The 27727-nt window shown below is 44.2% G+C and overlaps 1 protein-coding gene across 6 annotated transcripts; it reads left to right on the top strand.

The window, feature by feature from the left end:
• The first annotated feature begins 231 nt into the window (after nucleotides 1-231).
• Nucleotides 232-22499, top strand: Gjc1 (gap junction protein, gamma 1). Of its 6 annotated transcripts, none has more exons than XM_087570041.1 (4): nucleotides 721-842; nucleotides 16939-17140; nucleotides 19523-19598; nucleotides 20888-22499. In XM_087570041.1, the coding sequence occupies exon 4, from the start codon at nucleotides 20908-20910 to the stop codon at nucleotides 22096-22098; it is 1191 nt and encodes a 396-aa protein (XP_087426167.1). In that variant the 5' UTR covers nucleotides 721-842; nucleotides 16939-17140; nucleotides 19523-19598; nucleotides 20888-20907; the 3' UTR covers nucleotides 22099-22499.
• Nucleotides 22500-27727: the final 5228 nt, after the last annotated feature.

Here is a 27727-nt window from a genome sequence, read left to right as displayed (position 1 = left end):
AACGTGATTCCCTGTAACAGCAGTACAAACTCTTAACTGCTGAGCCGTCTCTTTTTTTCCTTTTCTTAACAGGCAGTTTCAACCAGGGGAATTCCTGTCCATGTGCATTTCAAAAGTCTTCTAATTGGGATCCTGCTGGGATGCAAGGAGTTAAGAGGAAATGGCCTATTAGGGTCTTACTAATCCGAGAAATCCAGGACCTCAAAACTACGTAGACCGCCTGTAAAAATCATGATTCCACCAGGCGGGGATGGTTGGCCGAGAAGCCCCGGAGGTTCTTCGAGTTACTGCAGAGCAGAGCCTAGACCGGCCATGAGCATCCCGAGATCCGCTGGACCAAGGCCCTGACCTAGCGCACCAGATAACGGTGGAGCTCTACAGTCGGACCCTGGAAACTCAGGTGAGGCGTGTCTCCATCACGCCGTCAGTGGCCGACCTCTCTGGGAATCACGCCACAGGAAATGAGCCCGCGGCGCTCGAAGTCAGCCGCCCACCCGGGCTCCCCGCGCTGGGGTCCTCCCGACACCGCGCGCCCCACCGCGTACGGGACCGCCCGGGAACGCGCGCGGCCGGCCACGGAAAGTTGGCGCCGGCGCGGGGCCGCGCGCTCCGGGCGCCCCCTCCCACTCGAGGCGCACGTGCAGCCGCGCCCCCGCTCCCAGGCCGAGACGGGACGCCCCCACCCCCACCGCGGCACGCAGTGCGCAGGCGCCTCCCCGCGGGTCCCGGCGGCGGGAGCGGGAGAGAGGAGGCGGCGGGCGCGGCCGGAGCGGCTTCAGCCTCGGCTTGAGGGCTGAGGCGAAGAGGGCGGTGGCGGCGGCGGTGGCGGCGAGGCGGCGAAGGTGATGGCGACGCGGGGCCCATGAGGCGGCGGCCGGCGGGACGGGCCGAGGCCCGGTGGAGGAGGCGGCTTCGGGGGCGCCCACCGCCGGGTGAGCGGCGGCTTGAGGGGCCCCGGGCCGGGCGCGGCCGGGCGAACTCTGAGGCGCCTCGAAAGCGGCGGCGGCGGGCTGGGCTCCCGGGGACGGCAGGGCGGGAAGGAGCGCCCGCCGAGCCCCGAGGGGCGTCGCCACCCGCGTCCCGCCGCCGGCGCTCCCGCCCTCTTTGTCCCCGGGCGCGCGGTTCCCAAATTGGGAGGGAAACGGCTCGGGCAGACCGGGAGCGGGCGGCGGCGCTCCCGCAACTCCTCGGGGCGGTTGGGGGCCCGGGTCGGGCTGGCGCTGGGCGGGCTAGTCTTTGTCTGACGGCCGCGACCGCTCCTCGGCAGCGTGCTGCGGTGTCCGGCGGGTCCCCTGTCCCCCTCGGAGGTTTTTTTTTTTTTTACTGGAGGTTTGGTTCGAGCGCTTCGGAGCGGGAGAGGGGCTGGCGGGAGGACCCGGCCGGTCGCCTCTTGCTGGACGCCTTTTCTTTACTTGAGATGACTTTATCCTCACTTCGTAAAACTTTGGAGCTCTGCGTGGGTTTGATTTTTTTTTTTTTTAATTGTTCTTCGTTGACTCTCCAGATTGAAAATAGAGAGGAGGCGCTAATGCTGTGATTGGGCTGGCTGCTGCGTTTGGATTTTCGAGTTGAAAAGATTTACGTGACTTGTGTTTAGAATTTGGGGTCCTTCCTCCCCGCTTTTCGGATTATTTGGGATTGCTTTTCTTTTTGCGAAGTGGGTGAATTTGTTTTTTTTTTTTTTGTCATTTGAAGTCATTTTTGGTCCTCGGGGACTGGCAGCGCTACAGATTTCATTGTGCTCGTGCTTTATTTTTTTTCTCATCCACACTGGGTGCCATCGAGGAACTCAAGGTAGACCAAATTCTGGATAAGTTATCCTGTGTATGTCTTAAGTCTAAAACGTTATTTGTTGTTGTTGTTGTTGTTGTTGTGCACCCTTACAAGTGTGTGTATGTGAAAGCGCCGCACAAAGCCATGTAAACGAAAGATTTTAATTCTCTGTTAAGCAGAAATCAGTTTGTAGTACATGAGTGTCTGTGAGAAGAGGATTAATAATGTAATTTTGGGATCAAATCCTTTCCCCTGCGAACAGTTGGTAGGTATTTTTTGGAGCAAGAATGCTAAACAAAGAGAGACAAAAAGGCCCCATAAGTTTGATTGCTTAGCTCCTAACTAAATTAATTGTTTCTGTTAAAATTGAGGGTTTTGTCTGGGGCCAACAGGGATTCATTCACAGTTAGAGTTTCTTAAGGGCTGTGTAATGGCACATGAAAGAATTAGAACGAATTCTTCTGGGTAAAGGGTAAAAGGCTTGGTTACACCAGATCTTCGGGTGTAGAGTACAGTGGGCAAAAGGCATTTTGGAGAGAAAACTGGCATTATATGTTCTGCAAATATGTTCTGATTTGTTATGGTCTCAAAACATTGGTTTCATTTTGTTAGTTCTGTTAGAACCCATACTACTAAAGAATGGATGAGGAGTTATTGAATACTGGCTTCCATACAGCAGTAAATTCTTGTCTTACAAGGTCTGGGGTTGGCTGTCAGCACACCTTGGCAAAGGGTTAGCTTACAGACCCGTGGAATGTGTTTGCCCAAAGGGTTTCCTACAACAGTGAGATGATCTCATTAAAGATTACATTTTACTTTTGGATTTTATTCTTTGAAGCAGGGTATCATTGTGTGGTATGGGTTGGTCTGGAACTTGGGATGCAGCTTATAGTGGCTTTGAACTCCCTACTGCTTGACTCTCCGGAATGATGGGTTATAGGTAGTTCAACAAACATTTTTGTGGTCCTGGAGACTGTACCAAGGTATGTGCTCTGTCACTGAGCTGTACCCCAGCAACCTTTTCCCCAATAAGTACTTGTCTGGGACAGAGCTAGGCATTGAAGAGACAAAAGACCAGTACCAACCTTCTTTTCCTCTCAGTGTTTTAATATGCAAAAAAAAAAAAAAAAAGTTTACCAATCTGGAAATTATCTAAAATTCTTGGGGGGAAAACATGCACAAACTTTTAGAATAAGTTTGTTTTCCCCCTATGGAAATGAAATAAATTTCACATAGTGTTCTTATCCTCTAACCTCTAAATAGTGTTTAACTCTCATACTCTGTGGCTTTTTTTATCTGTGTCTTTGTGGGATCTAACTGGTCGTGACTGAATTAACTGTAACCTCACAATGACTTGTAACATACCTTTTGAGGATGTTTGGAGTTAAGTGGAGTTAGACTCTATTTTTAGGGAATTCCTTTGGACTCCTTCTTGGACCTGGGATTTCTAATTGCCCATTATGTGGGCTTAGATCCCACCATCTCCCCTGCAGTTCTGATTCTGCTCCAGCTCCTCGGGATGTTGTCCCTTCTTTGATGTTGCCCATGACTTTATCTGAGGATCTTGGTCTTGCTCTCTTCTCAGTCTAAACCTAGCTCTTCTCTGTCTGTGTCCAGATATGTTCTGAGGTGTTGTTGTTTTTGAGACAGGTTTTATTCTACCCCAGGTTGGCTGCAAACTCACGGCAGTCTTGCATCGTTCTTCCCACGTGCTCATAGAATTAGAGTTGACAGTGTATGCCACAGTGCCCGGTTGGTATTCAGTGCTGGAGATCCATCCAAAACCGTCTTGCATGCTAGAGAAGCACTTTACCAGCTAAGTTTGCCTTTACAGTCGTAGTCTTTTCCTTCTGCTCTGTACTAGAGATTAAACCCAGGGCATGATGGACAAACAGGACCACAGAGCTACACCTCCAGCCCTGCTTACACATTTCCCCTTATTCCATTTATCTGTGCCATACTTGTCTTTTTCCTACTCCCTGAAAGTTTAAAGCTCAGAGTCTTTGCATGCACTACATCTGTTTCCTTTACTCCAGAAGCAACTCTTTGTCCTTTACTCCTGTCAAGAAACCTTTCAGGGCTTGACAGATGATTCAGTGGTTAAGAACACTTGTTCTTGCAGAGGACATGGGTTCAATTCCCAGCACTGACATGGCAGTTTATCCGTAACTCTAGCTCCAAGGGTATCTTTTTTTTAAATATTTTATTTATTGATTATATATGAGTATAGTGTATGTAGCTGTCTTCAGACACACCAGAAGAGGGCATCAGATTTCATTACATATGGTTGTGAGCCACCATGTGGTTTGAACTCAAGACCTTGGGAAGAGCAGTCAGTGCTCTTAACAACTGAGCCATTTCTCCAGCCCCACTCCAAGGGTATCTTTTTTTTTTTTTTCTTTTCTTTTTTTTTAGAGCTGGGGACCGAACCCAGGGCCTTGCACTTGCTAGGCAAGCGCTCTACCACTGAACTAAATACCCAACCCCTCCAAGGGTATCTTAATGCTGTCTTCTGACCTTGCAAGCACCAAGCACACAAATGGCATGCAGATATACATATGAGTAAAATACTTATAAAATAAAATTAAATACAAAGAAACCTATTTCCTCTTTCTAGTTTAGCCTAGGGACTATATACAGACTCTTCTAGGAAATTTTGCTTATTTGTTTAATGTTTATGCCACCATTAGATTGTATAGTGTGTTCTGTAATATTTAAAGTACTATCTTACTTTTGCTATCTCAGTACCCTTGGCACCTGGCTTATAATTATTTCATTTATGTATTCAGCAAGTTGATGCCCACTAATTTTTTTCTTTGTAATTGTTTGGTGTAGTAAAATGCTTCTGAGAAAGCTTTAGCTCATCTACCTGAAGTCTTGCTATGTATTTTTCTTGTTTTCTTTTGGTTGTTTTTTCCAAGACAGAGTCCCCCCTATACAGCCCAAGTTGCCCTCAGAACTTGTCTGCATGCCTTAATCTCTAGTGCTAAGGATTATGGGTGTGCACACCTCGTTTATATACTGTTCTGTATGTTAGTGGCCTTGTATGTGAAGATAGTGCTGTTTTGTTGTGTGTCAGTTTAAATGTTTCTTTTTTTTTTTTTTTTTTTTTTTCAGTCAAAAAGAACCTTTATTCTTTGTGTAGCCTCCTCATGCTTTCTTGCCAGCTGCTTTTGGAGCAGGTTAAATGTTTTTTTTTAATTGGACATGTGGCCCTTGCCTTTAATTCTGGCACTTTGGAAGGCAGAGGCAAGTGGACCTCAGTGAGTTCCAAGGCACCCAGGGACTACACAGTGAGAGACCCTCTCTCAGCAAAACAAAACAAGACTAAAGAAGCGGCTCTGGGGTTGAGAACACTGGCCGATGATAATGGACTAAACCTCTGAAACTGTAACCAATTAAGTGCTTTCTTTATAAGAGTTGCCATGGAGGGGGCTGGAGAGATGGCTCAGCAGTTAAGAGCACTGAGGTCCTGAGTTCAATTCCCAGCAACCACATGGTGGCTCACAACCATCTGTAATGAGATCTGATGCCCTCTTCTGGTGTATCTGAAGACAGCTATGGTGTACTCATAAATAAGATAAATAAGTCTTTTTTTTTTTTTTTAAGAGTTGCCATAGAGGGGGTTGGGGATTTAGCTCAGTGGTAGAGCGCTTGCCTAGCAAGCGCAAGGCCCTGAGTTCGGTCCCCAGCTCTGAAAAAAAAGAAAAAAAGAGAAAAAAGAGTTGCCATAGAGATGTTTGGTGGTTGCTCATGCCTTCAATCCCAGCATTCAGGAGGCAGAGGCAAGCAGATCCCTGTGAGTTTGAGGCCAAACTGGTCCACAAATGGAGTCCAGGACAGCCAGGGCTCTTGCACAGAGAAACCCTGCCTGGAAAAAGAGAGGGAGAGGTAGTTGCTGTAGTCATGGCGTCTCTTCACAACAATAGAACATTAAGACAGGAATGGAAGAGATAGGTTAGGAAAAAGTGAGTTTTGTGGAACCTTTGCATCCTGTTGTACTCAAACCTAGAATATAAAAGTGAGCAATATGTCTATGAAAATTATGTATGTATGTATAATTTATGGTTTGCATCTTAGGTGTCCACCGCTAAGTGTAAGTTGAAGGCGTTGGTGTGTAGCTGATGGTACTGTTGGGAAGGAATGGATGCTTTAGGAGGTGGCCGTGTGCCTTTGGAGGTGCACTTTGACCCTGGTCCTTTCCTGTTTTTGTGTGTCCTGGGTGCTATGCTGTCCTTCCACACACACACTCCCTGTTTGCCCAAAGGAATGGCACCACATGAAGCTGAACTGAAGCTGATGCCATAAACAAAACCCATCCAGCCTCCTTTTTCTGGCTTATCCTTGTCATTGAAAGCTGATAATGCACATAGACTACAAGGCCATTTCTCTCTTCATTTTGGGTATTTAGAGGCAGGGTTTCATGTATCCCAGGCTGGTATGAACTTAGCATGTAGCTGAACATAGCCCTGAATTCCTGATTTCCTGCCTCCACCTCCCAGGTGCTGGAGTCCGGGTGTGCACCATATCCTGTTAGAATAAATAGTTTTATTATTTGAACCACAACAGAACCCTCAATTATTAGGAGCTTTGTTTCTGGCTGCTTTTATGTGTTTTTCATGGGGAAACTTACCCCCTCCACACACATACCCTGGAGGTTTGAAATTGCATATATATGAGCATAATTTCTTAAGATAGGAAAAAGAAAAAGGAGATCTGTACAGAGTAGCATTCTTAAATTCTAATAGCTAACCATAAAACTGTAAAGTAACATTTGGGTTTTTTAAAAGCGTGTCTAGGACTATATATTAATACTACAGAATAGGTCCATTGAGCATAAGCTAAATCTCATGGCATGTTGATATCCCAACGAAAGAACCCTTGATATGAAGGAACGTGATTAGAAGATGAGAATTGTAAAACATTCATGTTGCAAATAAACATTTAATGGAACTCGTAATTGAAGCTGATTTTTTTTTTTAACTGTATATGTGCAGAGGGATTAAGCCCTAAACGTCCTGTGTGCTAAGCAAGCGCTCTACTCTCCTGATCCAAATCCTTAACCTCTGGTGGTTGTTTTAATCAGTTTTTCAAATAAAAGTAAATTCCTTCCAGATACTCAGTACTGGATGAAAATCAGCAAAGGGTACTGGTAGCAGCTGTGGTGCTCGGGGACTTGGGCTGGAGGTGGTAACACAGACTTGTAATGTCATACAGAAGCAGAGCCCAGGAGACGGGGAGGAGCTCGGTCCTGCTTGGCTGCATAGGAAGTTTAAGGCCAGCCTGGACTACGTGAAGTGCTGTCTACAGAAACGCAGCCATTTAAAAACAAAACACATATTAGGTGTGATAATTTACCTCTTTTTAATTAGAAAATTAAATTGTGTATATGTGTGTGTAGGCAGGTTCATGCCATGATGCACAGATGCAGGTCGTAGGACAACTTTGGGAGTTAGTTCTCTGAACCTTACTGAGGCAGGGTCTTTCCTGGTGGTCTGCTGTGCAGCAGACCTCGGCTTCACGGCCTCTGAGCTTCTGCACTCTACTCTTCCTACCTCCCATCTCCATGCTGCGATTACGGATATATGCCACCATGGGTTCCCTCGGGTCGAAGTTAGGTTGTCAGGCTTGTGCTACTGGCTGAGCTGGCTTCCTCTCCGTGTTGGTCACGTGAGTCTGTGTAATTTGTGAAAATCATGAAGGAGTGTGTTTGTATATGCACATCTTTTCCCCTCCCGATGCTGGAATTAAACATAAGACCTTGTGCATGTCAGGCAAGTGCTTTATCATTGACTATACCTCAGCCCCATTTCTTCATCTTACCATATTTTATTCAGTAAGTTTACAAAAAAAATCAAACTTGCATATGAAAATTCAGGCTGAAGAGTTCTTTTAAAAAATATGCCAGCCTGATAGGCTGTCTCGACTGGAGCTAATCCTCTCTCGGGGTTACCTCTGTTCTCTATTTGTTGCAGGCCTCACCTGTTACTTGTATTATCTAATTGGTATCTAAAGAGTTAAAATGTTAAGCGCTTTCTTAAGAAAAAATTAAAATCTTACATGTCACTCTTTTCCTTTCTTTTTTTTTTTTTTTCTTTTTTTCAGAGCTGGGGACCGAACCTAGGGCCTTGCCTAGCAAGCGCTCTACCGCTGAGCTAAATCCCCAACCCCTCTTTTTTTTTTTTTAAAGATTTATTATTTATCTGTAAGTACACTGTAGCTGACTTCATCCACACCAAAGGTCAGATGGCATCAGATCCCATTACAGATGGTTGTGAGTCACCATGTGGTTGCTGGGAATTGAACTCAGGACCTCTGAAAGAGCAGTCAGTGCTCTTAACCACTGAGCCATCTCTCCAGCCCACTCTCTCTCTTTTAATATTTATTTTTACCTTATATCTATGAACTGAACTCCAGTCCTCTAATTTAAAGCTCATAAAAGGAGTGGTGAGATGGCTCCGTTAAGACCACTGGCTGCTCTTCCAGAGGACATGAGTTCGATCCCAGCACCCATATACCAGCTTATAACCATCTATAACTCCAGTTCCAGGGGATCTGATGCCTTTTTCTGATCTTCACAGGCACCAGGCACACATGTGTGGTACACAGACACAAATGTAGGCAAAATACACCTACATTTTAAAAAGAAGAAAATAAAATTAGCAAGAATGTTTGCAGTGTATCTGCCAGGATACATAACCGTCACTGTGATTAATTTGAGAATACTTTTGTTCCTCTGGGAAGTGTGTTACTATCCTAAAGTAATCCTCGCCCACCTCACAGAATGAGACACCACTAATCTACTTTCAGTCTAATTTAGATGTTTGGATTTGTCTAGATAATTTTGAATTTTACCTAGATATTTGTAGATACTTGACTATTGTATTGTGCTATATAAAATAATTAAGACAGGCATGATAGTACTTTTATAATCCCAGAATTTGGACAGCTGTGGTAGGATTGTAACTTCTAGACTGTCATGCCTAGTAGGGCTCCGTCTCAAATAATATTTCTGGGTGGGTGGTATTTCATTTTATACTTCCTAGGGACAGACCATCACTGAGGAAAGTCATGGCAAGAAGTAAGGAAAGGAGCCTAGAGGCGGAAACTGAAGTAGAAGCCACGGAGGAGCACTGCTTACTGACTTACAAATAATGTATTTAAAATATTTTCACTTGATTTTATGTGTATGTTATATGTACCTCATGCGTTCAAGACTCCTCAGAGGTCACAAGACAGCATTAGATCCCTTGGAACTTGAGTACAGAGGAACTGTGGTGTGGGCGCTGGGAACTGAACCATCGTCCTCTGCAGGAGCAGCAAACACTTAACTGCTAAGCTCTCTGTAGCCCCTCAAAGAACAATTATACACTTTCTTAAAAAGTCGTAGATGGGGGTTGACATACAGCTGTAATCCTAGCATTTGGGAAGTAGAGTCAGGAGGGTCAAGGCTAGCCAGGGACATAGTAAGACCCTTTCTCAATCTACCCTCACCCCTGCCCCTTCAAAGTCATTGTATATTATTTCATTATAGACCTTTATAACAAGTTGTATAAAATATTATAGCAAATATTCTATATTAATTTAGGAATAATTACAAATGTAACATTACTGGTTGAAAGATGGTATTTTAGAGTTTTTCTTGGGGGAGAGTAGCTTTTTGAGAGACTGTATAGACCAAGTGTCCTTGACTGAACAATGACCGTCCTGCCTCTGCCGTGAGTGTGCCACCGTGCCCAGCTGTATTTCAGTTCTTGATAAAGATTGCTCTGATATTTTCAAGAGATAGACCAGATGACAGTTGCCATTGCTGTATGATGTGAGAACTTCTACAAGCCTTAGTTAATATTGGAAATGTTTATTTTCCAAGACTGGACATTGTTTAGAATTCTTGATTTGATCTAAGCCTAGGGTGTTTTAGACATGGATTCCACCACTGTCCTTTTGAATGCAGACAGCCCACTTAAGAGGCATTGTGGGTGAGTGTGCTATCCCATACTTTCCCAGCTGGTTCCTGAATGTTCTTGAATTCAAGCAGAATGGCTCTTTGCCAGTATAAATTGGCACTTCAGCTCACAATGGTGTGTTTTATTTCCTTGTTGGTTTATAGAGCCAACATTTCAGATGCCTCTCTTTTCAGAAGGTTTTATAATTCGATTCATGATAAATTATATTTTGTGATTCTCAAATGTTGTTCATAGCCAGGAACACTTTTGAAAACAAGTTGTTTTCATGTTTATGCTGCATAGATTACTGTTTGTCAGTTGGCTGCCATAATTCTTTTTTAGAATTGTCACCAGCTAGTTATTAGGTGTCTATTATCACTGGTGTGCAATTAACTTCCACTTAAAACGTGCCAGTTAAACAAAACTTCATTGTAAACCCTTTAATTGATTCCTTGTCTACACAATAAAGCATAGTCATTCAGGGACTCGAGTCCTTAGTGGATTCTCAGTGGATTGCTCAGCCCTTGTGATGGGATGCCCGGATCCTTGGTCCGTACCTCGGGATCATGGCAGGCCTGGCTGGAATTTTTTAAAATTTAGTCTTTTCTAGAATGACTGTTTGGGAAATATCTTTATGAAGTTTTTACATCTTATTATTGTTAATGTTAGCACTGTTACTTCTCTTCCTGACCCTGGAGTGCTGAATTTTATGGTTTATTTTTCGGTTTTATTGTGCCAAAGATAATATTAAGCTATATGGGACCTTGGGAATCAATCAGTTTGATATTCTCCGTTTATGTCACAATTGGAAATATGGAAAGGGGCTGGAGAGATGCTCTGCTCTGGCAGAGGACCTCAGCTCAGTTCCCAGGCACCTGGAATGCTCCAGTGGGTTTGAGACTCCTTTGGCCTCAGTGAGTACCAAGAAAGACCTGGTTCCTGTAGCACACAGCTCACATTGTGAAGTCACTGCCTTGGCTACTGGCCCATTCTGCTCAATTTCACAAAGTTTGGGGTTAAGAGTCAATCACTTAGTTCATCTTAGATTTTGTTTTTGTTTAGAAAGGAGATTAGGATTTTAAGGTACTGATCACCAGGCTAAGGGTGTGGCACTAGTTGGTTGAGCTTTTGCATAGCATCCAGCAAGCCCTTGGGTTCTGTACCCAGAGACACCTAAAACTCTTGGCCGACAAGTTATCATTAATTCCAGTACTTGGGAGGTAGAGATGGGGGGATACCTCAGCTATACATTGAGTCTCAGGTCTAGCCTGGAATATATTTGACCCTGTCTAAAAAAGAGGAAGAATCAAAGACACATATGGTCAGGAAGAAAAAAAATGAACTTAATATAACTAAGGAAATTAATAAGAGTTTGAGATTCTTTTTTAAGATTTATTTATTTATTACATATAAGTACACTATAGCTGCCTTCAGACACACCAGAAGAGGGCATCAGATCTCATTACAGATGGCTGTGAGCCACCATGTGGTTGCTGGGAATTGAACTCAGGACCTCTGAAAGAGCAGTCAGTGCTCTTAACCGCTGAGCCATCTCTCCAGCCCGAGTTTGAGATTTTTTAAAAAGTATTTTTATTGTTTTTGTTGTTGTTTTTGTTTTTGAAATATTCTCACCATGCATGTCTCTTGCTGACTTTGAGCTCAGAGAGCTACCTGTGTTTGCTTCCTCAGTGCTGGGATTAAAGGTGCACACCACATTCAGCCAGGAAAGGTGCTGATATAAATGGAATTGTGCAGTATACCCACCCTCAGCCTACTTTCATGACCTCCTGCTTCTGCCTGTCTGGGCTGTCTCGACTCAGTGAGTCTACCATGCTTTGTGTCCCTCCTCTTCTTGCTCTTGAAAGGCTCTAGTTAGCTTAGATAGTCAGAGGTCTTGTGGTGTAGAGTCCCTCCTCTAAGGTGTCTGCCATGTAAGTAATGTCTATTATTTAAGGAGTGAATAACTACTGTGCTACAGATTTCTCCCACTAGTGTTAAGTAAGATATACAGACGTACGTGGGATCATGTTATATCCCAGGCTTGCCTCGGACTAGTGATGTCCTGCTTCAGTGCTATGATTATAAACTTTGCTGCCTTAGCTAATCTGCCTGACTTTTAAGAAAGATTTTTTTTTATTTTTTTATTTTTTTAAAGTTATTTTTTTAAAGATTTATTTATTTATTATATATAAGTACACTGTAGCTGTCCTCATCCATACCAGAAGAGGACATCAGATCCCATAACAGATGGTTGTGAGCCACCATGTGGTTGCTGGGAATTGAACTCAGGACCTCTGGAAGAACAGTCGGGTGCTCTTAACCGCTGAGCCATCTCTCCAGCCCTTTTTTTTTTTTTTTTTTTTTTAAAGAAGAAAGATTTATTCTATCTGTAATTCTGTGTATATATGTGTGTCTTTGGGTGGGTTGTATATGTGAGTGCTAGATCTGAAGCTGGCGTTATCTGATGTGGGTACTGGGAATTGGACTCTGTACCTCTACAAGAGCAGGATATGTTGTTAACTGCTGAACCATCCAATAAACCCCCATCTGACTTTTACTTTATTTTAAAATTAATTTTAAATATACTTAATTTGTGTGTATAGGTGTTTTGCCCACGTGTATGTCTTGTGTACCACATACATGTCTTATGCCTTCAGAGGCCAGAAGAAGGCATCAGATCTCCTAGGACTGGAGTGACAGGTAGTTATGAGCTACTGTGTAGCTGTTGGGAATCAAACCAGGTTCTCTGGATGAGCAGCTAGTGTAAGAGTAAAAGGAAGCGTGGTACTATAGTTACTGCTCATCCCACGGTTTCCTTGAACCATTTTTGGTATTCTTTTTATTCTAGAGGTAGGAAGAGGAAGCTAAGCAAGTTCTAGACTAGGCAAGGCCAGCACAGAGATGCTGAAGATCCAAAAAACTGAATATGTAGATAGAGAAGGCTAATCATATTTCTGTTGTCCCCACCCCACCCCACCCCATGTGAGAGCCACATAAGGTACAGGATTGAAAGAGCTATAGCCAAAATGAAACATCTTGGGGGACCCAAACAAATGGGTTTCAGAAAAATGTTGAACAAAGATGAGAAACTGAAACTTGAAAATAAAATGCTTAACTTCCAGCTTGACACTAGATGTACAACAATTTGTTTTCTGCTTAAACCAGCCACAAAAGTCACTGCCTTGTGAGGGTTCTCCTGTTCCCTCCCTCCCTCCCTCTCCCTCCCTCCCTCCCTCTCCCTCCCCCTCCCTCTCTCCCCCTCTCCCTCTCCGTCCGTCCATGTGTGTGTGTGTGTGTGTGTGTGTGTGTGTGTGTGTGTGTGTGTGTCTCCTTTTTGTTCTTTTATTTTAGTTTTTTTTTAAGACAGGCAGGGTCTCCCTGTGTAGCCCTGGCTGTCCTGAAACTGACCACAAAGGCCTTGAACTCAATAGAGTTCTGCCTGCCTCTGCCTCTTGAGTGCTGGGATTAAAGGCCTGTGCCACCACTGCCAGGCTTACTTATTCTCTTTTTGAGACAAACTGATGAAATGGGAATCAAGAAGAAAAGTATAAAAGGTTGTAACAAAGAGTATAGAGCAGGTACTAAAGAAATACATCTGTTTTTTGTTGATTAGTATAGTTAGAACTAAAATGTACTTTTTCCTTGTCTGAGATGTTGAGGTAAGGATCTGGCATTTGTCTTTAGGGGCACCCAGTCAAGTTGAGGTGACAAGATAAAAAGTTGAGGCGCTCATAGAATCATGGTAATATGTTTGGTTGCCTGGAGTCCAGACACAGCTCTCAGGACTTGGTGTGAAGGGTTGGTATACCTCCCTTTAACAGTTGTCTCAGCCTTGCTGTTCCCAGACTGAGTGCACTGATTTTTCAATTTCCAGACATTACCAAGTTAGCAATTCTGTCCCTACTGGTTGCAAGGAGTCTTGGAGAATTTTTATTTTGTTTTTAGCTTTAGGTTGATTTATTCTACATTTAAGATCTTAATCTCTGAAATTTCCTCTTCTTAGCAAGTGTTTTGTTTTGTTTTAAGGGAGGCCAGGGTCCTTTTTCATATTTATTTATTTTATTGTGTGTGTATTAGTGTTATGCCTGCATGTACATCTGTGTCTCACTTGCATGCCTGCTGCCCAAGGAGGTAGAAGAAGTTGTCAGAAACCCTGGAGCTGTAGTTACAGATGGCTGTGAACTACTATGTGGGTAGTAGGGACTGAACCTGGGTTTTCTGCAAGAACAGCAAGTGTTCTTAACCACTGAGCCATCTCTCCAGCCCTGAGCGTTTATCTTATATAAATCAGATCCCAAGGATTGGGTTGAAGTCCTTTTTACATGAAACCTGTATGTGGTTCCTTTTATGCTGGGTGTGTGAGTGATGCTGGGAATCCAGCCAGGCCCTTTAGCATGCAAAGTGAACACCACTCCTGAGCTACACCTCAGCTTCAAGTGTAAGGACATCACTAGTAAGTGCCAAACTGCAGAGCAAGACTTGACATTGTGGTTTTATGACACTCAGTCATTAGATGATCTTGGACAACTTGCACACATTATCCAACTCTCACTCCTGTGTTGTGGAGACCCAGTAATAGACTACCTGAGATTATCCAAACAGCATGCTTTATACTTAATTTGGAAAAATCCTGGGCTGGAGAGATGGCTCAGTGGTTAAGAGCACTGTCTGCTCTTCAGAGGTCCTGAGTTCAAATCTCAGCAACCACATGGTGGCTCACAACCATCTGTAATGGGATATGATACCCTCTTCTGATGTATGTGAAGACAGTGACAGTGTAATTATATATAATAAATAAATCTTTAAGAAAAAAAAAAGAAAAGAAAAATCCTGTGAACACTTAACAGAAAAATGCACCAAAATTTTGCTTGATTCTAATAGTATATAACAGAAAATTGTTATGAATTTTGAATCTAACATAACTCTCTGGTAGACTGCTAGTAGTATAAGACAAGGTAGATTTATATCTTAAGTTACTTGGAAAACAGACTAAAAATAGTATATTTGGTCCAATAATTGTTTTATAAGCAGATGTATTTTTTTTCAGTATGTATGTGGGTGTGTGAATTGTTGTGACTTATGAGCCACCATGAACTGTAGTAGTATTCTTTTTTTTTTTTTTTTTTTTTTTTTCCCGGAGCTGGGGACCGAACCCAGGGCCTTGCACTTCCTAGGTAAGCGCTCTACCACTGAGCTAAATCCCCAGCCCGTAGTATTCTTTTTTTAAGAAAAAAAAAAAATTAGTGGTGATTCTGCTAGTCCTTTGGAAGCCCATGGAAGTTATTTAGAAAGATTGCCCATCACCCATTTTATGAGATGTTAGAATTAGTAAGCAGAGAGACAGAGTTAAATGCTGAAAACTGCTTTTTAAAATCAGGTTTATATGGCCGGCCAGTGGTGGCGTATGCCTTTAATTCCAACACCCATGAAGCAGAGGCAAATGGATCTCTGATTCTGAGGCTAGCCTGGTCTGCAGGAACTAGTTCTGGGACAGCCAGGACTACACAGACAAACCTGGTTTTGAAAACTCCAAACCAACCCAAACCAACCCAAAATCAAAAAATCAGGTTTGTAAGATGGGCAAGATGGCCACACCTTTATTCCCTGCACTCAGGAGACAGAGGCAGGCAGATCTCTGAATTGCAGGACTGAATTGTAGCCAGGGCTACAGCAAAGAAAACTTGTTTCCAAAAACAAAGAAAAATGGCTCATTTAGCACAGAGTTTGGGGCTTCACGGACATGGTGCTAGTTTCTGGTTGGTTCTGGTGAGCGTCACCAGAGCATAGGTGGCAGAGCAGCAGCAGGAAATTGTGGCAGGAGCAACTCAGGGCTCAGGGTCAGACTGCTAAACTCCCTCCCTATCCCCAGAATTAAGTGCAAGAGACCACCATTCCCTTCCGAGGCCAAGGACCCCAGCGGCCTAGAGAGCTTCCACTTGGCTGTTCTAAGACTCCAACGAGTTGGGGTTGGGGATTTAGCTCAGTGGTAGAGCGCTTGCCTAGGAAGCGCAAGGCCCTGGGTTCGGTCCCCAGCTCCGAAAAAAAGAACCAAAAAAAAAAAAGACTCCAACAAGTTTAGGAGGAGACACTTTCAAGCCATATTCAAACACATATATTTATTCTTAAGGTCCTTTGTAAGATAATGCTATTTTTAAAAGAGATTTGTTTATTTTATATATGAGTACTTTGCTTTATCTGCATGTACACCTATGTGCCAGAAGAGGGCATCAGATCCCATTACAGATGGTTGTGAGCCACCATATGGTTGCTGGGATTTGAACTCAGGACCTCTGGGAGAGCAGTCAGTGTTCTTAACCACTGAGCCACCTCTCCAGCCCAGTCAGTGCTGACTTACACTTGGGGTTCACAAGGTAAAGACCGGAGGAAATCATGAAAGCCAAAGCATTTTAAGGGTGTGTGTGCATGTGTGCATGTGCACGTGAGTGCTGTGTGACTGTGTAGGCCAGAAGACATCAGAACGCCTGGAAACTGGAGGTTTACAGAGGCTGTGCATCACCATGTTGGGCAGAGCTGCTGTTCTGTGGAGATATTCTTAGCCTTTCAGCCATCTCTCCAGAGCTCTTGTGCTGTAGTTTCTCTTATGTTGTTGGTATATCTCACCTCTACAGAATTAAGAAACAGATGAAATAATTTGTGTGCATTTTATATATAGGACCAAATATCAAGATTCTCTTCTCTCGGGGCTGGGGATTTAGCTCAGTGGTAGAGCGCTTACCTAGGAAGCGCAAGGCCCTGGGTTCGGTCCCCAGCTCCGGGGGGGGGGGGGGGGGGGGGAAGATTCTCTTCTCTCAGACATTTTGTAGTCAAGAGCATAAACTTCAGGATGTAGCTGCATGATGCTGTGATCCTATAAAAAGTCCATGGAAAGAAAGTAAGGCTCAAATGTTTCAGCTGTCTCTCCTTTTCTCCCGACATTCTTCCCAGGCTCTTGTGTATCCCAGGCTGGCCTTGAACTTAAACTCACCCCTGATTCTCCTGCCTCCACATTCCAAATGCTGAGTTAAATGTGAGATGTGCCACCGTGCCCCGTTTGCGTGGTGTCGGGATCAGATCAGGGCTGTGTATGCTAGGCCAGCACTCAATCAACTGAGCTGCAACCTCAGCCCTTGGCCTCGTTCAGCATTGCTAAGGTTTCAGTTTTAACTAGTGCACAAGACTCAATTCTGGGTGTGTTAAAATGGTATTTTATACCTTACAGTTTCTGCTGCCAAAAAAGTCGAGTTATTGTCTGAAATGCAAAGCCGATTGGAAATATTTTCATGGCTGTAAGTCCTCAAAGCTACTCACTTATTAGGCTGCAGAGATGGCTCCGGTGGGTCAAAGCCCTTGCTGTAAAAGCATGAAGATACAAGTATCCATGTAGAAGCTGTACACTGGGGGCTGGAGAACTGGTTCAGCAGGTAACAGTGTGTGCTAGTCTTACAGGGGACCTGACACCTATCACACTGCTCTAAGGAGATCTAGCTGCCTTTGACTTTCATAGGAACCCACACACATGGATTATAACTTGTGTATTCAGTGACAGAAGACTTGATGGATCCAGTTAGCTCAAAGTCCTGTCTGATTTTGGTGAAATTCCCTTTTTAAAAAAAACAACCCTAGGGGTTGGGGATTTAGCTCAGTGGTAAAGCACTTGCCTAGCAAGCACAAGGCCCTGGGTTCGGTCCCCAGCTCCGAAAAAAAAGAAAAGAAAAAAAAAAAAAACAACCTGGGGTTGGGGATTTAGCTCAGTGGTAGAGCACTCAAGGTCCTGGGTTCGGTCCCCAGCTCCGAAAAAAAGAAAAAGAAAAAAAACCAACCCAAAACTGTTTATGAGTAAGCTACTAGAAGGCAGGCAGCAGGCTGGCTCACAACTATAGTGCCACCTGCCTGCTTTGTTCTTTGAGGGTTTTCCTGTATAGCCCATGCTGACCCTCCTCCTCCACCCCCCTTTCTTTTTCTGTTATGGTCTATGTAGCTTTGGCTGACTTGGAATTCACTATGTTAACCAGGTTGTTCTTGAACTCAGACCTGCCTGCTTCTGCCTCCCAAGTACTGGGTTTAAAGGCATGCCTAGTCCTCGGTCTGAACTCCTTTCCCTGCTTATCTGTCTCTGTGTGCACTGTCTGTACGCCTGACTCCAGGGGAGGCCAGAAGAGGATGTTGATTCCCTGGGAACTGGAGTTACAGATAGTTGTAGGCTGCTATGTGGATGCTGCTAATTAAACCTGAGTCCTCATCAAAGCAACAGCACCTGCTTTAAACCACTGCACCAGCCCGCCAGCCCCTGGTTCTAACCTCCTGATCACCCTGCCTTGTCACCCACTAGTTTAACATAAGTGTCAGCTTTTCACTTGTAGAATTCGACATAGTTGTCTCTGACTTACTGTTTCATGGGTGTTTTGGAATCTCCCCTCCCCCGCCCTCTCCCATAGTAAAACAACAACAAAATCCAAAGTTACTGTTAAATTACTGTGAATATTCAGGGTTTCTTTTTGTTTTTGAAATAGGGTCTGTATTCCATAAACTAGCTGGCCTCAGACTTCAGGGAGATCTGCCTGCCTCTGACTCCTGAGTGCTGAGATTAAAGGTTATGCACCACCAGGTCCAGCCTCAGGAATTGTTTTAAGTTTATTTGTTAAATAAAATGATAATAGTGAACAAAGCTGGTGTCTTATGGATGACATTTGGCCTCAGCTTTTCAGAGTTTAATAATGGACACTGATTTCTGCTTCATTGGTTTGTTTTGTTGTCTTGAGACAAGAGTCTTGTATGTAGCCGGCCAGCCTGGAACTCTGTGGAGACCAATCTGACCTCAAATTCACTTTTTATATTTTGAGTCACAGTCCAGGTGTTTTCTTTCCCTGACTCTGTGAGGCATTGGATCTGTAAATCACCTCCTGTGGAGGTGGTGTCCCGGTGAGGAGCCAGCTGTGGGTGTTTGAGCAGAACCGCTTGCTCCTACTGGGCTGCTCAAATCTTAGTGAGAAGCGCTTGCTGTGAGCGAGGCAGGCCTTGGTAGCCTGCTGCAGCTTTTGTTTTCTGCTGGAATCTTCAAAGTTCATTGGTGGCTTTGTTTTGAGTCAGGGCCTCCCTTTTAACCCTGGCTGGCCTGGAACTCTAAGACATCTGCCTGCCTCTGCCTTGCTCTTCCAAATGCTATTCGCCACCCTGCCCAGCAGTGCTGAATTTTCACTAATTAATCGTTTCCCTATTAGATTTTCTTTCTTTTTTTTTTTTTTTTTTTTGATGTAACAGCAAGAGGTAGCTTTATTAACGAGATCCCAGGTCTTAGCGGGATCCCAGGTCGACACGTATCTCACACAGGAGACAGAGGAATCGACCTAGATTTTCTTTTATTTTTAAGTTAAGTTGATTTATTTTGCTTGGATGTATGTATGTGTACTGTGTGCTTATCTGGTGCCTGCAGAGGCCAAAACTAGGTATCACATCCCCTGGAACTAGAGTTAACAGAATTGTGAGCCTCTAAGTGGATGCTGGGAACTGCTTCCAGGTCCTCTGGAAGAGCAGACAGTGAGCCTAACTGCTGAGACATCTGTCCAGCCCCTATCAGGTTTTCATGGAGCCTGATGATTTAAAAACATTGAGGTCACTGTTAATTTCTCTTGTCACTTGTTTTGGGAGGAGAGAAGAGTGGTAGTCACAGTCAAGCCTGTTTCCATCTCATTCTGAGTGACCCCTGTAGCACACAGAGAACTTTCTTCCTGAAAGTGACATGTTAGTGACTCATTGTTTTCTGTGGGAGGAAGTTTATGACCAGATCTTTTCTTTTTCTCTTCCAGAGAGAATTTGGGAAAGTAACAAACACAGCACAGAATCTGAAAGGAGGTTTTGGGTAACGGAGGTTCTGGTTAACAGGTGAGTGTTGGAGCTGACCTGGTGGTGGTGATTTATCCCAGTCTGCTCGTCAGCAGTGGGAGAGGAGGTGGAACCTTCCATGTGTGGTGTGCACTGGGTCAGATATTTCTCTAGGGATTAACCTGTGACTTGGATTCTAGGCATGGGCCTAAGAATGTTGGGATAAAATGCTGTTTAAAATGCTTTTAAAAGGCTGTTTTTAAGAGTGGGTATAGTGGCAAACACTTATAATTCCAGTATTTCAAGGTTAAGGTAGGAAGATCTTGAGTTCAAAGGTCAGCCTAGGCAACAATTGGTCCACTGTCTGAGAAACAAAAACAAAATAAAAAGTAGGAGGAAGGTGTTGTGTGCATCTTTAATCCCAGCACTCTGGAGGCTAGCCTGGTCTACAGAGCAAGTTCCAGGACAGACACAAGTACACAGTGAGACCTTCTCTCCAAAAACAAACAAACTAACAAAAGGCTTTCTTTTAAAGATTTATTTATTTTTATATGAGTACACTGTAGCTGTCAGACATACCAGAAGAGGACATCGGATCCCAGTAAAAAAATTGTGGACTTTTGAGCAAAACCAGGGCCTGTCCTGATAGCTGGCCTAGCAGGGAGCACCCCTTGGTTCCTTTCTACTTAGTGCTCATCATTGGTTGTTTGCAGCTGCACCAGTCACTAATTACTTTTGGAAAAAACATTAAGGAGAGGGGCTCACTATGTATCTCTGGCTGTCCTGGAACAAACTTTGTAGACTAGACTGGCATTGGACTCAGATTGCCTTGTCTCTGTTTCCCAAGTGTTGGGATTAAAGGCGGATGTCACCACTCTTGGCTTCTTAATAACTTTTAACATTCTGTTACCTGCTTTAAAACTTAGGCTTTCTAGTAAACTGCCCTTCGTAATGGAGTCCAACCCAAGGGTCCCTTTTTAAAATGGTAAGCTCTATGACTGGACCAGAAAGCTACCCCAGTGTCTGGATGTCCAGAACACACTAAGTATGTAACACAGTGTGCTGCCTCTGAGACAGCGTCAGTGAAGTAGGAACAAACAAGACCGTGTGTGTGCAGGCATGGAGGACAGTGCTGCCTGGCCCCCAGCTGCTGCTGTGAGGGGCAGTGATAGTTGGATGTCTGTACGACTCTGAGTCTGCAATGGGAAACCTCTCAGGTTGCAGTGTCCCCAGAGATGCTATGAATTTACGTGGTTAGGGTTGGATTATCTGTGGGACTGGGCACCAAAAATAGACAACTATTTTTAGTGTTTGTTGATTTCCCCTGCTTGGTACTTTCCACCTTCCAGGGCAAACCAATTCCACCACCATGAGTTGGAGCTTCCTGACTCGCCTGCTAGAGGAGATACACAACCATTCGACGTTTGTAGGGAAGATCTGGCTCACTGTGCTGATTGTCTTTCGAATTGTCCTAACTGCGGTAGGAGGAGAGTCCATCTACTATGATGAGCAAAGCAAATTTGTGTGCAACACAGAGCAGCCGGGCTGTGAGAACGTCTGCTATGATGCCTTTGCCCCGCTCTCCCACGTGCGCTTCTGGGTATTCCAGATCATCCTGGTTGCTACTCCCTCGGTGATGTACCTGGGATATGCTATTCACAAGATTGCCAAAATGGAGCACGGCGAGGCAGACAAGAAGGCAGCTCGGAGCAAACCCTATGCCATGCGTTGGAAGCAGCACCGGGCTCTGGAAGAAACGGAAGAGGACCATGAAGAGGATCCTATGATGTACCCAGAGATGGAGTTAGAAAGCGAGAAAGAAAATAAAGAGCAGAGCCAACCAAAACCCAAGCATGATGGCCGCCGACGCATTCGTGAGGATGGGCTCATGAAAATCTATGTGTTGCAGCTGCTAGCCAGGACTGTGTTTGAGGTGGGCTTTCTCATAGGGCAGTATTTCCTGTATGGCTTCCAAGTACACCCATTTTATGTGTGCAGCAGACTTCCTTGTCCTCATAAGATAGACTGCTTTATTTCTAGACCCACTGAAAAGACCATCTTCCTTCTGATAATGTATGGTGTCACAGGCCTCTGCCTATTGCTTAACATTTGGGAGATGCTTCATCTAGGGTTTGGGACCATTCGAGACTCACTAAACAGTAAAAGGAGGGAACTTGATGATCCGGGTGCTTATAATTATCCTTTCACTTGGAATACACCATCTGCTCCCCCAGGCTATAACATTGCTGTCAAACCAGATCAAATCCAGTACACTGAGTTGTCCAATGCTAAGATTGCCTACAAGCAGAACAAAGCCAATATCGCCCAGGAGCAGCAGTATGGCAGCCACGAGGAGCACCTCCCGGCCGATCTGGAGACCCTGCAGCGGGAGATCAGAATGGCCCAGGAACGCTTGGATCTAGCAATCCAGGCCTACCATCACCAGAACAACCCCCATGGTCCTCGGGAAAAGAAGGCCAAAGTGGGGTCCAAATCTGGGTCCAACAAAAGCAGTATTAGTAGCAAATCAGGAGATGGGAAGACCTCCGTCTGGATTTAATCTTGGTTGGGCTTAAAGCTTGGGTTTCCATAGTTTATGGTAAGCAGCAACTTGCTGAATGATGACTCCCATTGAGTAAACATCTGGCTCTGGTTATCTTCAGGGATGCTGTTGGCTCGTGATCCAAACTCAGGGGACTGAAAGTGGATCTGGGATGAGTCCGGAGCGGGAAACACAGTGTTCCCAGGCACAGGTTCTCAGCAATAATGCAGTTGCAGAACTCTAAGCTGTGTCTTCCAGATCCGGAGAAGAACAGATATATTTAAATCATTCTTGTTGAACAGTTTTGTATGTACAGTATTATGGTACATTTTTTTTTAGTATGATAACTTTTTTGTATTTGTACATTGGACTGCTGTAGTTACACTTTTTTATATTAAAGGAAAAATCCTTGTAAATAATGTCTGTTAAAGGGCAGTGTTATTACTTTGTTTAGCAAATATTATCTTGTGACTGGAGTTCTAGTAGATGGGACTTTAATAAAGTGCCTCTCGTGTTTCAGGAAAGATTTCAGATCCATAGGGAAGCCGAGGCAGAAACACCAGACTTGAAGTGTTTGGAAGAAGATCCCTGTTAGAGAGAGGTTGGAACCTTCCTTCTCCTGGAGAGATTTTGGAATCTCCTTCCTGTGACCAGAGTTGTGGCTGTTCTTGGAAAATATTTCCAAAGGAAGTCAGTGATTTGCTGCAGATCTCCTTTAGTCACTCAGCATGGCTGCTGTGTGCTTCGTGTGTCTCTGACTAAAGAGACTGACACACAAGGATGCCCCTGGTCAGATGGCAGTGTGTTGCACTGATGGGCTTGGCAGTGCTGAGGTCTAAGCTGTCTTTCCCAGTAAGCAAAGTCACGCCCGACACCTGGAGAATGAACCACAGGAAGTTAAGTTGTGATGCTGTTCCACTTGCCCTAAAATCTCTGTCCAGAAACCTGAGTGGTTTCTGAAAAAGCTGGTCATAAATATTTTCTATATTTGTTAACATTAAAAATACAAACAAAAAATTTCAGATTAGAATACTCAAAGCTACTTGTATTGAAAATGGCAAAAGGCCTAAATCTAGATGCTTCTTTGTTTTAATATTTTGCTGTAAAATGTGCATGAGTCACCCATGTCTGCCAGTGTGGGTTTCTGTGTGAATGGCCAGCCTTTGAGATGAGTTCAGTATTTCGTCCCTGTTACTATATCTATTTGTTCGTGGCAAGGATTAATATTCATAAAACTAATCACTTGCAGTGTTTTCTTTCCATCTTTGATCTTACATGACATTGGAAAGCCTTATCTTCCCTCAAGTTTGTCTGGCAGTGCTGAGTCTCATTCTGCACACAACTTGGTACCATGAGCAGGGTGTCAGGTGCAGCCCCAAGCATTTCGTGTGGGTGTCTCGCTCCTTCTAATAGAAAGCTTCTGCAAGGCACCTCTCCTTTAGAAATTCTGAAAGTATTTTGTTTCTTAAATCTGAAGTACTACCAGACAATAGTGGTGCACATCTTTAATCCCAGCACTGGAGAGACACAGGCACGCAGGTCTCTCAGTTTGAGGCCAACCTGGTCTACAGAGTGAGTTCCAGGACACGGAGAAACCCTGTCTTAAACAAACAATCTGAAGCACCCGTTTCCTGTTCTTTACCACTGTGGACGGACCCAGTGTGTATTCATTTGCCTTTGGTACTGCCCATCCCTTCCCCAACCCCCTATACCCTCTGGGTATTTATTAATTTATATTTGCTTTTTAAAAGTTCTTTAAACTTCAGCCTAGAGAAGATCCTCATCATTCCTAACCTCCTCAGCAGGTGGAGCTAAAGGGAACTTTAAAAAATAGTATATTTTTATATATCACGAGTAATTGATCCAAACCAGTTCACCTGTAGAGAAATGCATATAATTCTAATAAGACAGGCAGGATTGGGGTTGGGGATTTAGCTCAGTGGTAGAGCGCTTGCTAGGCCCTGGGTTCGGTCCCCAGCTCCGAAAAAAAGAAAAGAAGAAAAAAAGACAGGCAGGATTTCTTGCAGTCCAGCTAGGAGAACCCCCCAGTTCTTGCATTGCCAGCTCATTCAGCAGACTTAACTGTAAATGTACACACACTCATCTACCAGAGCCTAGGGGAGAACAGAGTGGCCTGCCAGTGGAGTGGTTGGGAATTGGGGTGAAGAGGGAAGGACTGAAGCAGAAAGAACCAGGCAAAGGCATTCGATGCCAGGAGCATCCACTGGTTTGTAACAGTGCCCCCGGTGCTGCTTCTTGACCCAGAATGATGAGAATGTTATGTTTTTTTGATCTAGATAATTCTTCAGCTTCTCAAAGTCTATAGAAAGTTATTCTAGGTCACCTCCTTATGTTCATACACTGTAAAGTTTATTTTTACCCTTTTGCTAAAGATTCAATGCCTCCTTAGCATATTTCTTCCAGATTTTGAACATAGACTTTTACAAAATACAGCACTTACCCTTTATGACATTCTGTGGACTTACATTAAGAAAAAAAGATCTTGGGGCTGGAAAGAAGGATCAGCAGTTAAGAGCACTGGCTGCTCTTCCAGAGGATGGGTTCAAATCCCAGTACTGCATGGCAGCTCACAACCAGCTGTCACTTCAGACACCGCACACGTGGTACACGGGCATGCAGGCAGGCAAAGTACTTGTACACATAAAAAATAATAAACCTTTAAATAATTTAAAAAATAAGCCATTCTCAAAAAAGAATAAAATCATCCTGTCAATGTCTGGTTTAACCTGTTCAGATCCTACACTGAATCTTTGTGTCAATGGCAGGTAAGTGCTCAGTCCTTGCCGAGCCAGCATCAGAGTAGACGTCCTACTGTAGCTGAGTCAGACGTGTTCAGAACCCCTGGCTCTGCCAAACCCTTGTACAGAAGAGAGAACAGCAGGCTTGGCTGGGCAGAACACACCTTTCATCCCAGCACTCAGGAGTCCACAGGCAGGTGTACCTCTTGAGTTTGAGTTATGGAATGAATTCCAGGACGGCCAGGACTACACAGAGAAACCCTGTCTTGAAAAACAAAACAAAAAACCAACTACAGGGACTTGAGTTCCAGCTCAGTGAAATGTTTTTGCCTGGCATGCACAAGGCCCTGGATTCAGTCCCCAGGTTTGGAGAGCCAGAGCCCCAAACCAAAATAACCGTTATCAATCAGGCATGTCTGATTTTGGACCTTCAAAAGCATGGTCAAACCAACTGTGATGTTAAGGTGCTTAGGTCCTTGTCATTGTCATCTACACAAGTTTGGAAGACCCGGTCGTTCATACCGAGAATGTATTTCAGTCAGGCAGACATCCGATTTACATATCCAATTTTTATGTGCGAATACTTTATGCTTATGTCTTTTGAGAGATGGTCTGTTTCTAAAAATAACATGTACGAATCTGGTATATTTTCGGCCAGCCAGCTTTCAGTAAAAGGCAAGTATGCTATCTCCTTTAACACCCTTTTGTAAATCAAAGGTCTTTTCCAGTTATGAAAGGTGATTTTTTTTTCTAAACACACAACTGTTGGTGGTTTTGGTGTGTGTTTATGAGGCAAGCTTTCACATAGCCAGAGGTAGCCCCAGACTTACTTTGTTGTAGCCAAGCATGATCTTGAACTCCTCATCCAGAGTGCTACAACTATAAATGTGTATTAATTCTCCCTCCCTGCTGGTCCTTTTGATGGAAAGGTTCCAGTATTAGGATAACTTCATCTCCGTACAGTCACATAATCTCTTAAAGTCTTACCGCCTCAAAATAAAACCTCTGTACCTCAACAGTGTAGCTTGAAAGAATTCCCACTTGGTCTACACATGACAGATGGCGATCAGTCACAGACACCATCCAATGTAAAAACCACCAGGCTGAGGTCCGTGTTACCACTCTTCCAAGCCACACATCACGGAGACTTGAAAAGGTTTGATGTGCTGGTGTCATGATGGCAGTGTTTAGTGGGTTTGATCCATGCACCTGCTGTGTTAGAAGGCACCCACCACTGTAAATGCAGCCATTTAATGGCTCTCTGGGTTAAATTACGCTTTTCAAGGCTGTCTTATTGGGTATTGGTTAATAATCTTCCAAAATTGACACTCCACCCCGGGTACTAAGTGTTGTTGCAGGTAGCATATAGGTTCCGGAGAGTATAGCTAGGACTTTTACCTTTGCAGGATAATTAAAACATAGCCAGGAGGTGAGGGCTGCACACACAGCCCAGCACTGGGGAGGGCAGGAGCATGTGGATCTCTTGAGTTTAAGGCTAGCCTGCTTGACAGAAAAAATTCCAGGACAGCAAGGGCTACACAAGGAAAACCTGTCTCAGAAAAAAAAGAAAAAAAAATTTTTTTAATGTAAAGGCCAACTGTTAGCCATCCAATGTCACATGGTCATGTGGAGTGAAGCTTGGCTGTTGCATGAAGAGCTAAGGAATTACCTGTTGTTAGTTCTGTTTAGTATGTCAACCTCCCATGTTGGAGGCAAGCACTGTACCGGAAGGGCTTGGTCTCTGGGGTGGTTTTCCCAGTTCCAGATAACAACATAGGAGATTCCTCTGATCCACTTGTCCTTTCTCAGAATGCAAATCCACTGACAACTAGGATGCCAGGAGATACCACTTAGCCATTTCCCCCACGCTTTGTAGAAAATTGCATCCAAAGAGCTTACTGGCTAACAGAACATAATGTAAAAGCAAACAAAACCCTCTTCCTGTATTCTCTAAGTGTAAGAATACATGGGTTAAGGAATTTCCTGCTACACAGTTGGACTCAAATGAGGCTCTTTTTCAGGGAAAGCCAGAGGTCCTCTGTGACTCTGAAGTGTCACAAACTGGGAGGAAGAGGTTGCCTTGTGAAAGTAGGGTGAAGGGGCTGGGGATTTAGCTCAGTGGTAGAGCCCTTACCTAGGAAGCGCAAGGTCCTGGGTTCGGTCCCCAGCTCCGAAAAAAAAAGAACCAAAAAAAAAAAAAAGAAAGTAGGGTGAAGCCCTGCCCTGAGCTCAGGAGCTGGAAACGGACCCCCATCTTCGGGTCCTGTAGATTCATAGGCACCTTTGTAAGAGGAGGAAGGGAAGAGTCAGAGGGGAGCATTAATCGCCAACAATACTCTTGGTTCCCAAAGAACAGACACAGGAGAGTTGTCTGGTCACACACAGGGCCTGACCTCAGCAGCACAGACTGTAAACTAGTCAGCCAACCATATTTGGTAATAAACTTGTGAGCCATTTAAAGCCGCTGGGGCAGTTAAGCCTTGACTGCTTTGGAAGTGAATCTTTGGTGGATTTGCTGTCAGGTAGTGAGTGGCTTCACAGCGAGCCTGAGTATTTTAAGGCCGTTTTGAGCATTTAGACAGTTTACGCATGATGTATACATGTGATATGTCCATATGCATGTATGTGAGCCTACGTGTAGAAGCTGCTGGTCGCTGTCCAGGGTCTTTCTCAATTACTTCTCTGTTACTTTTTGTGATGTAGACTCACTAGGCAGGAGGCCAGTGAGTCCCAGGATCTGTCTGTCTGTCCCTCTGCACTGAGGTTAGATGTGCAGCCGCACCTAGCCTTTTGTGGTGTGTTTAGGATCTACACAAGTCCTCATGCTCACCCAGCAAGCTCTGCCTACTGAGCTGTCTCCCTTGTCCCCACCCAGTACAGTGCTTTTC

Source organism: Rattus norvegicus, chromosome 10 (genome assembly GCF_021556685.1).
Source record: "Rattus norvegicus strain SHRSP/BbbUtx chromosome 10, alternate assembly SHRSP_T2T, whole genome shotgun sequence".
NCBI classification, from domain to species: domain Eukaryota; kingdom Metazoa; phylum Chordata; class Mammalia; order Rodentia; family Muridae; genus Rattus; species Rattus norvegicus.
Note: the sequence above shows the minus strand (reverse complement) of the source record. Positions and strands in the feature narration are given on the sequence as shown.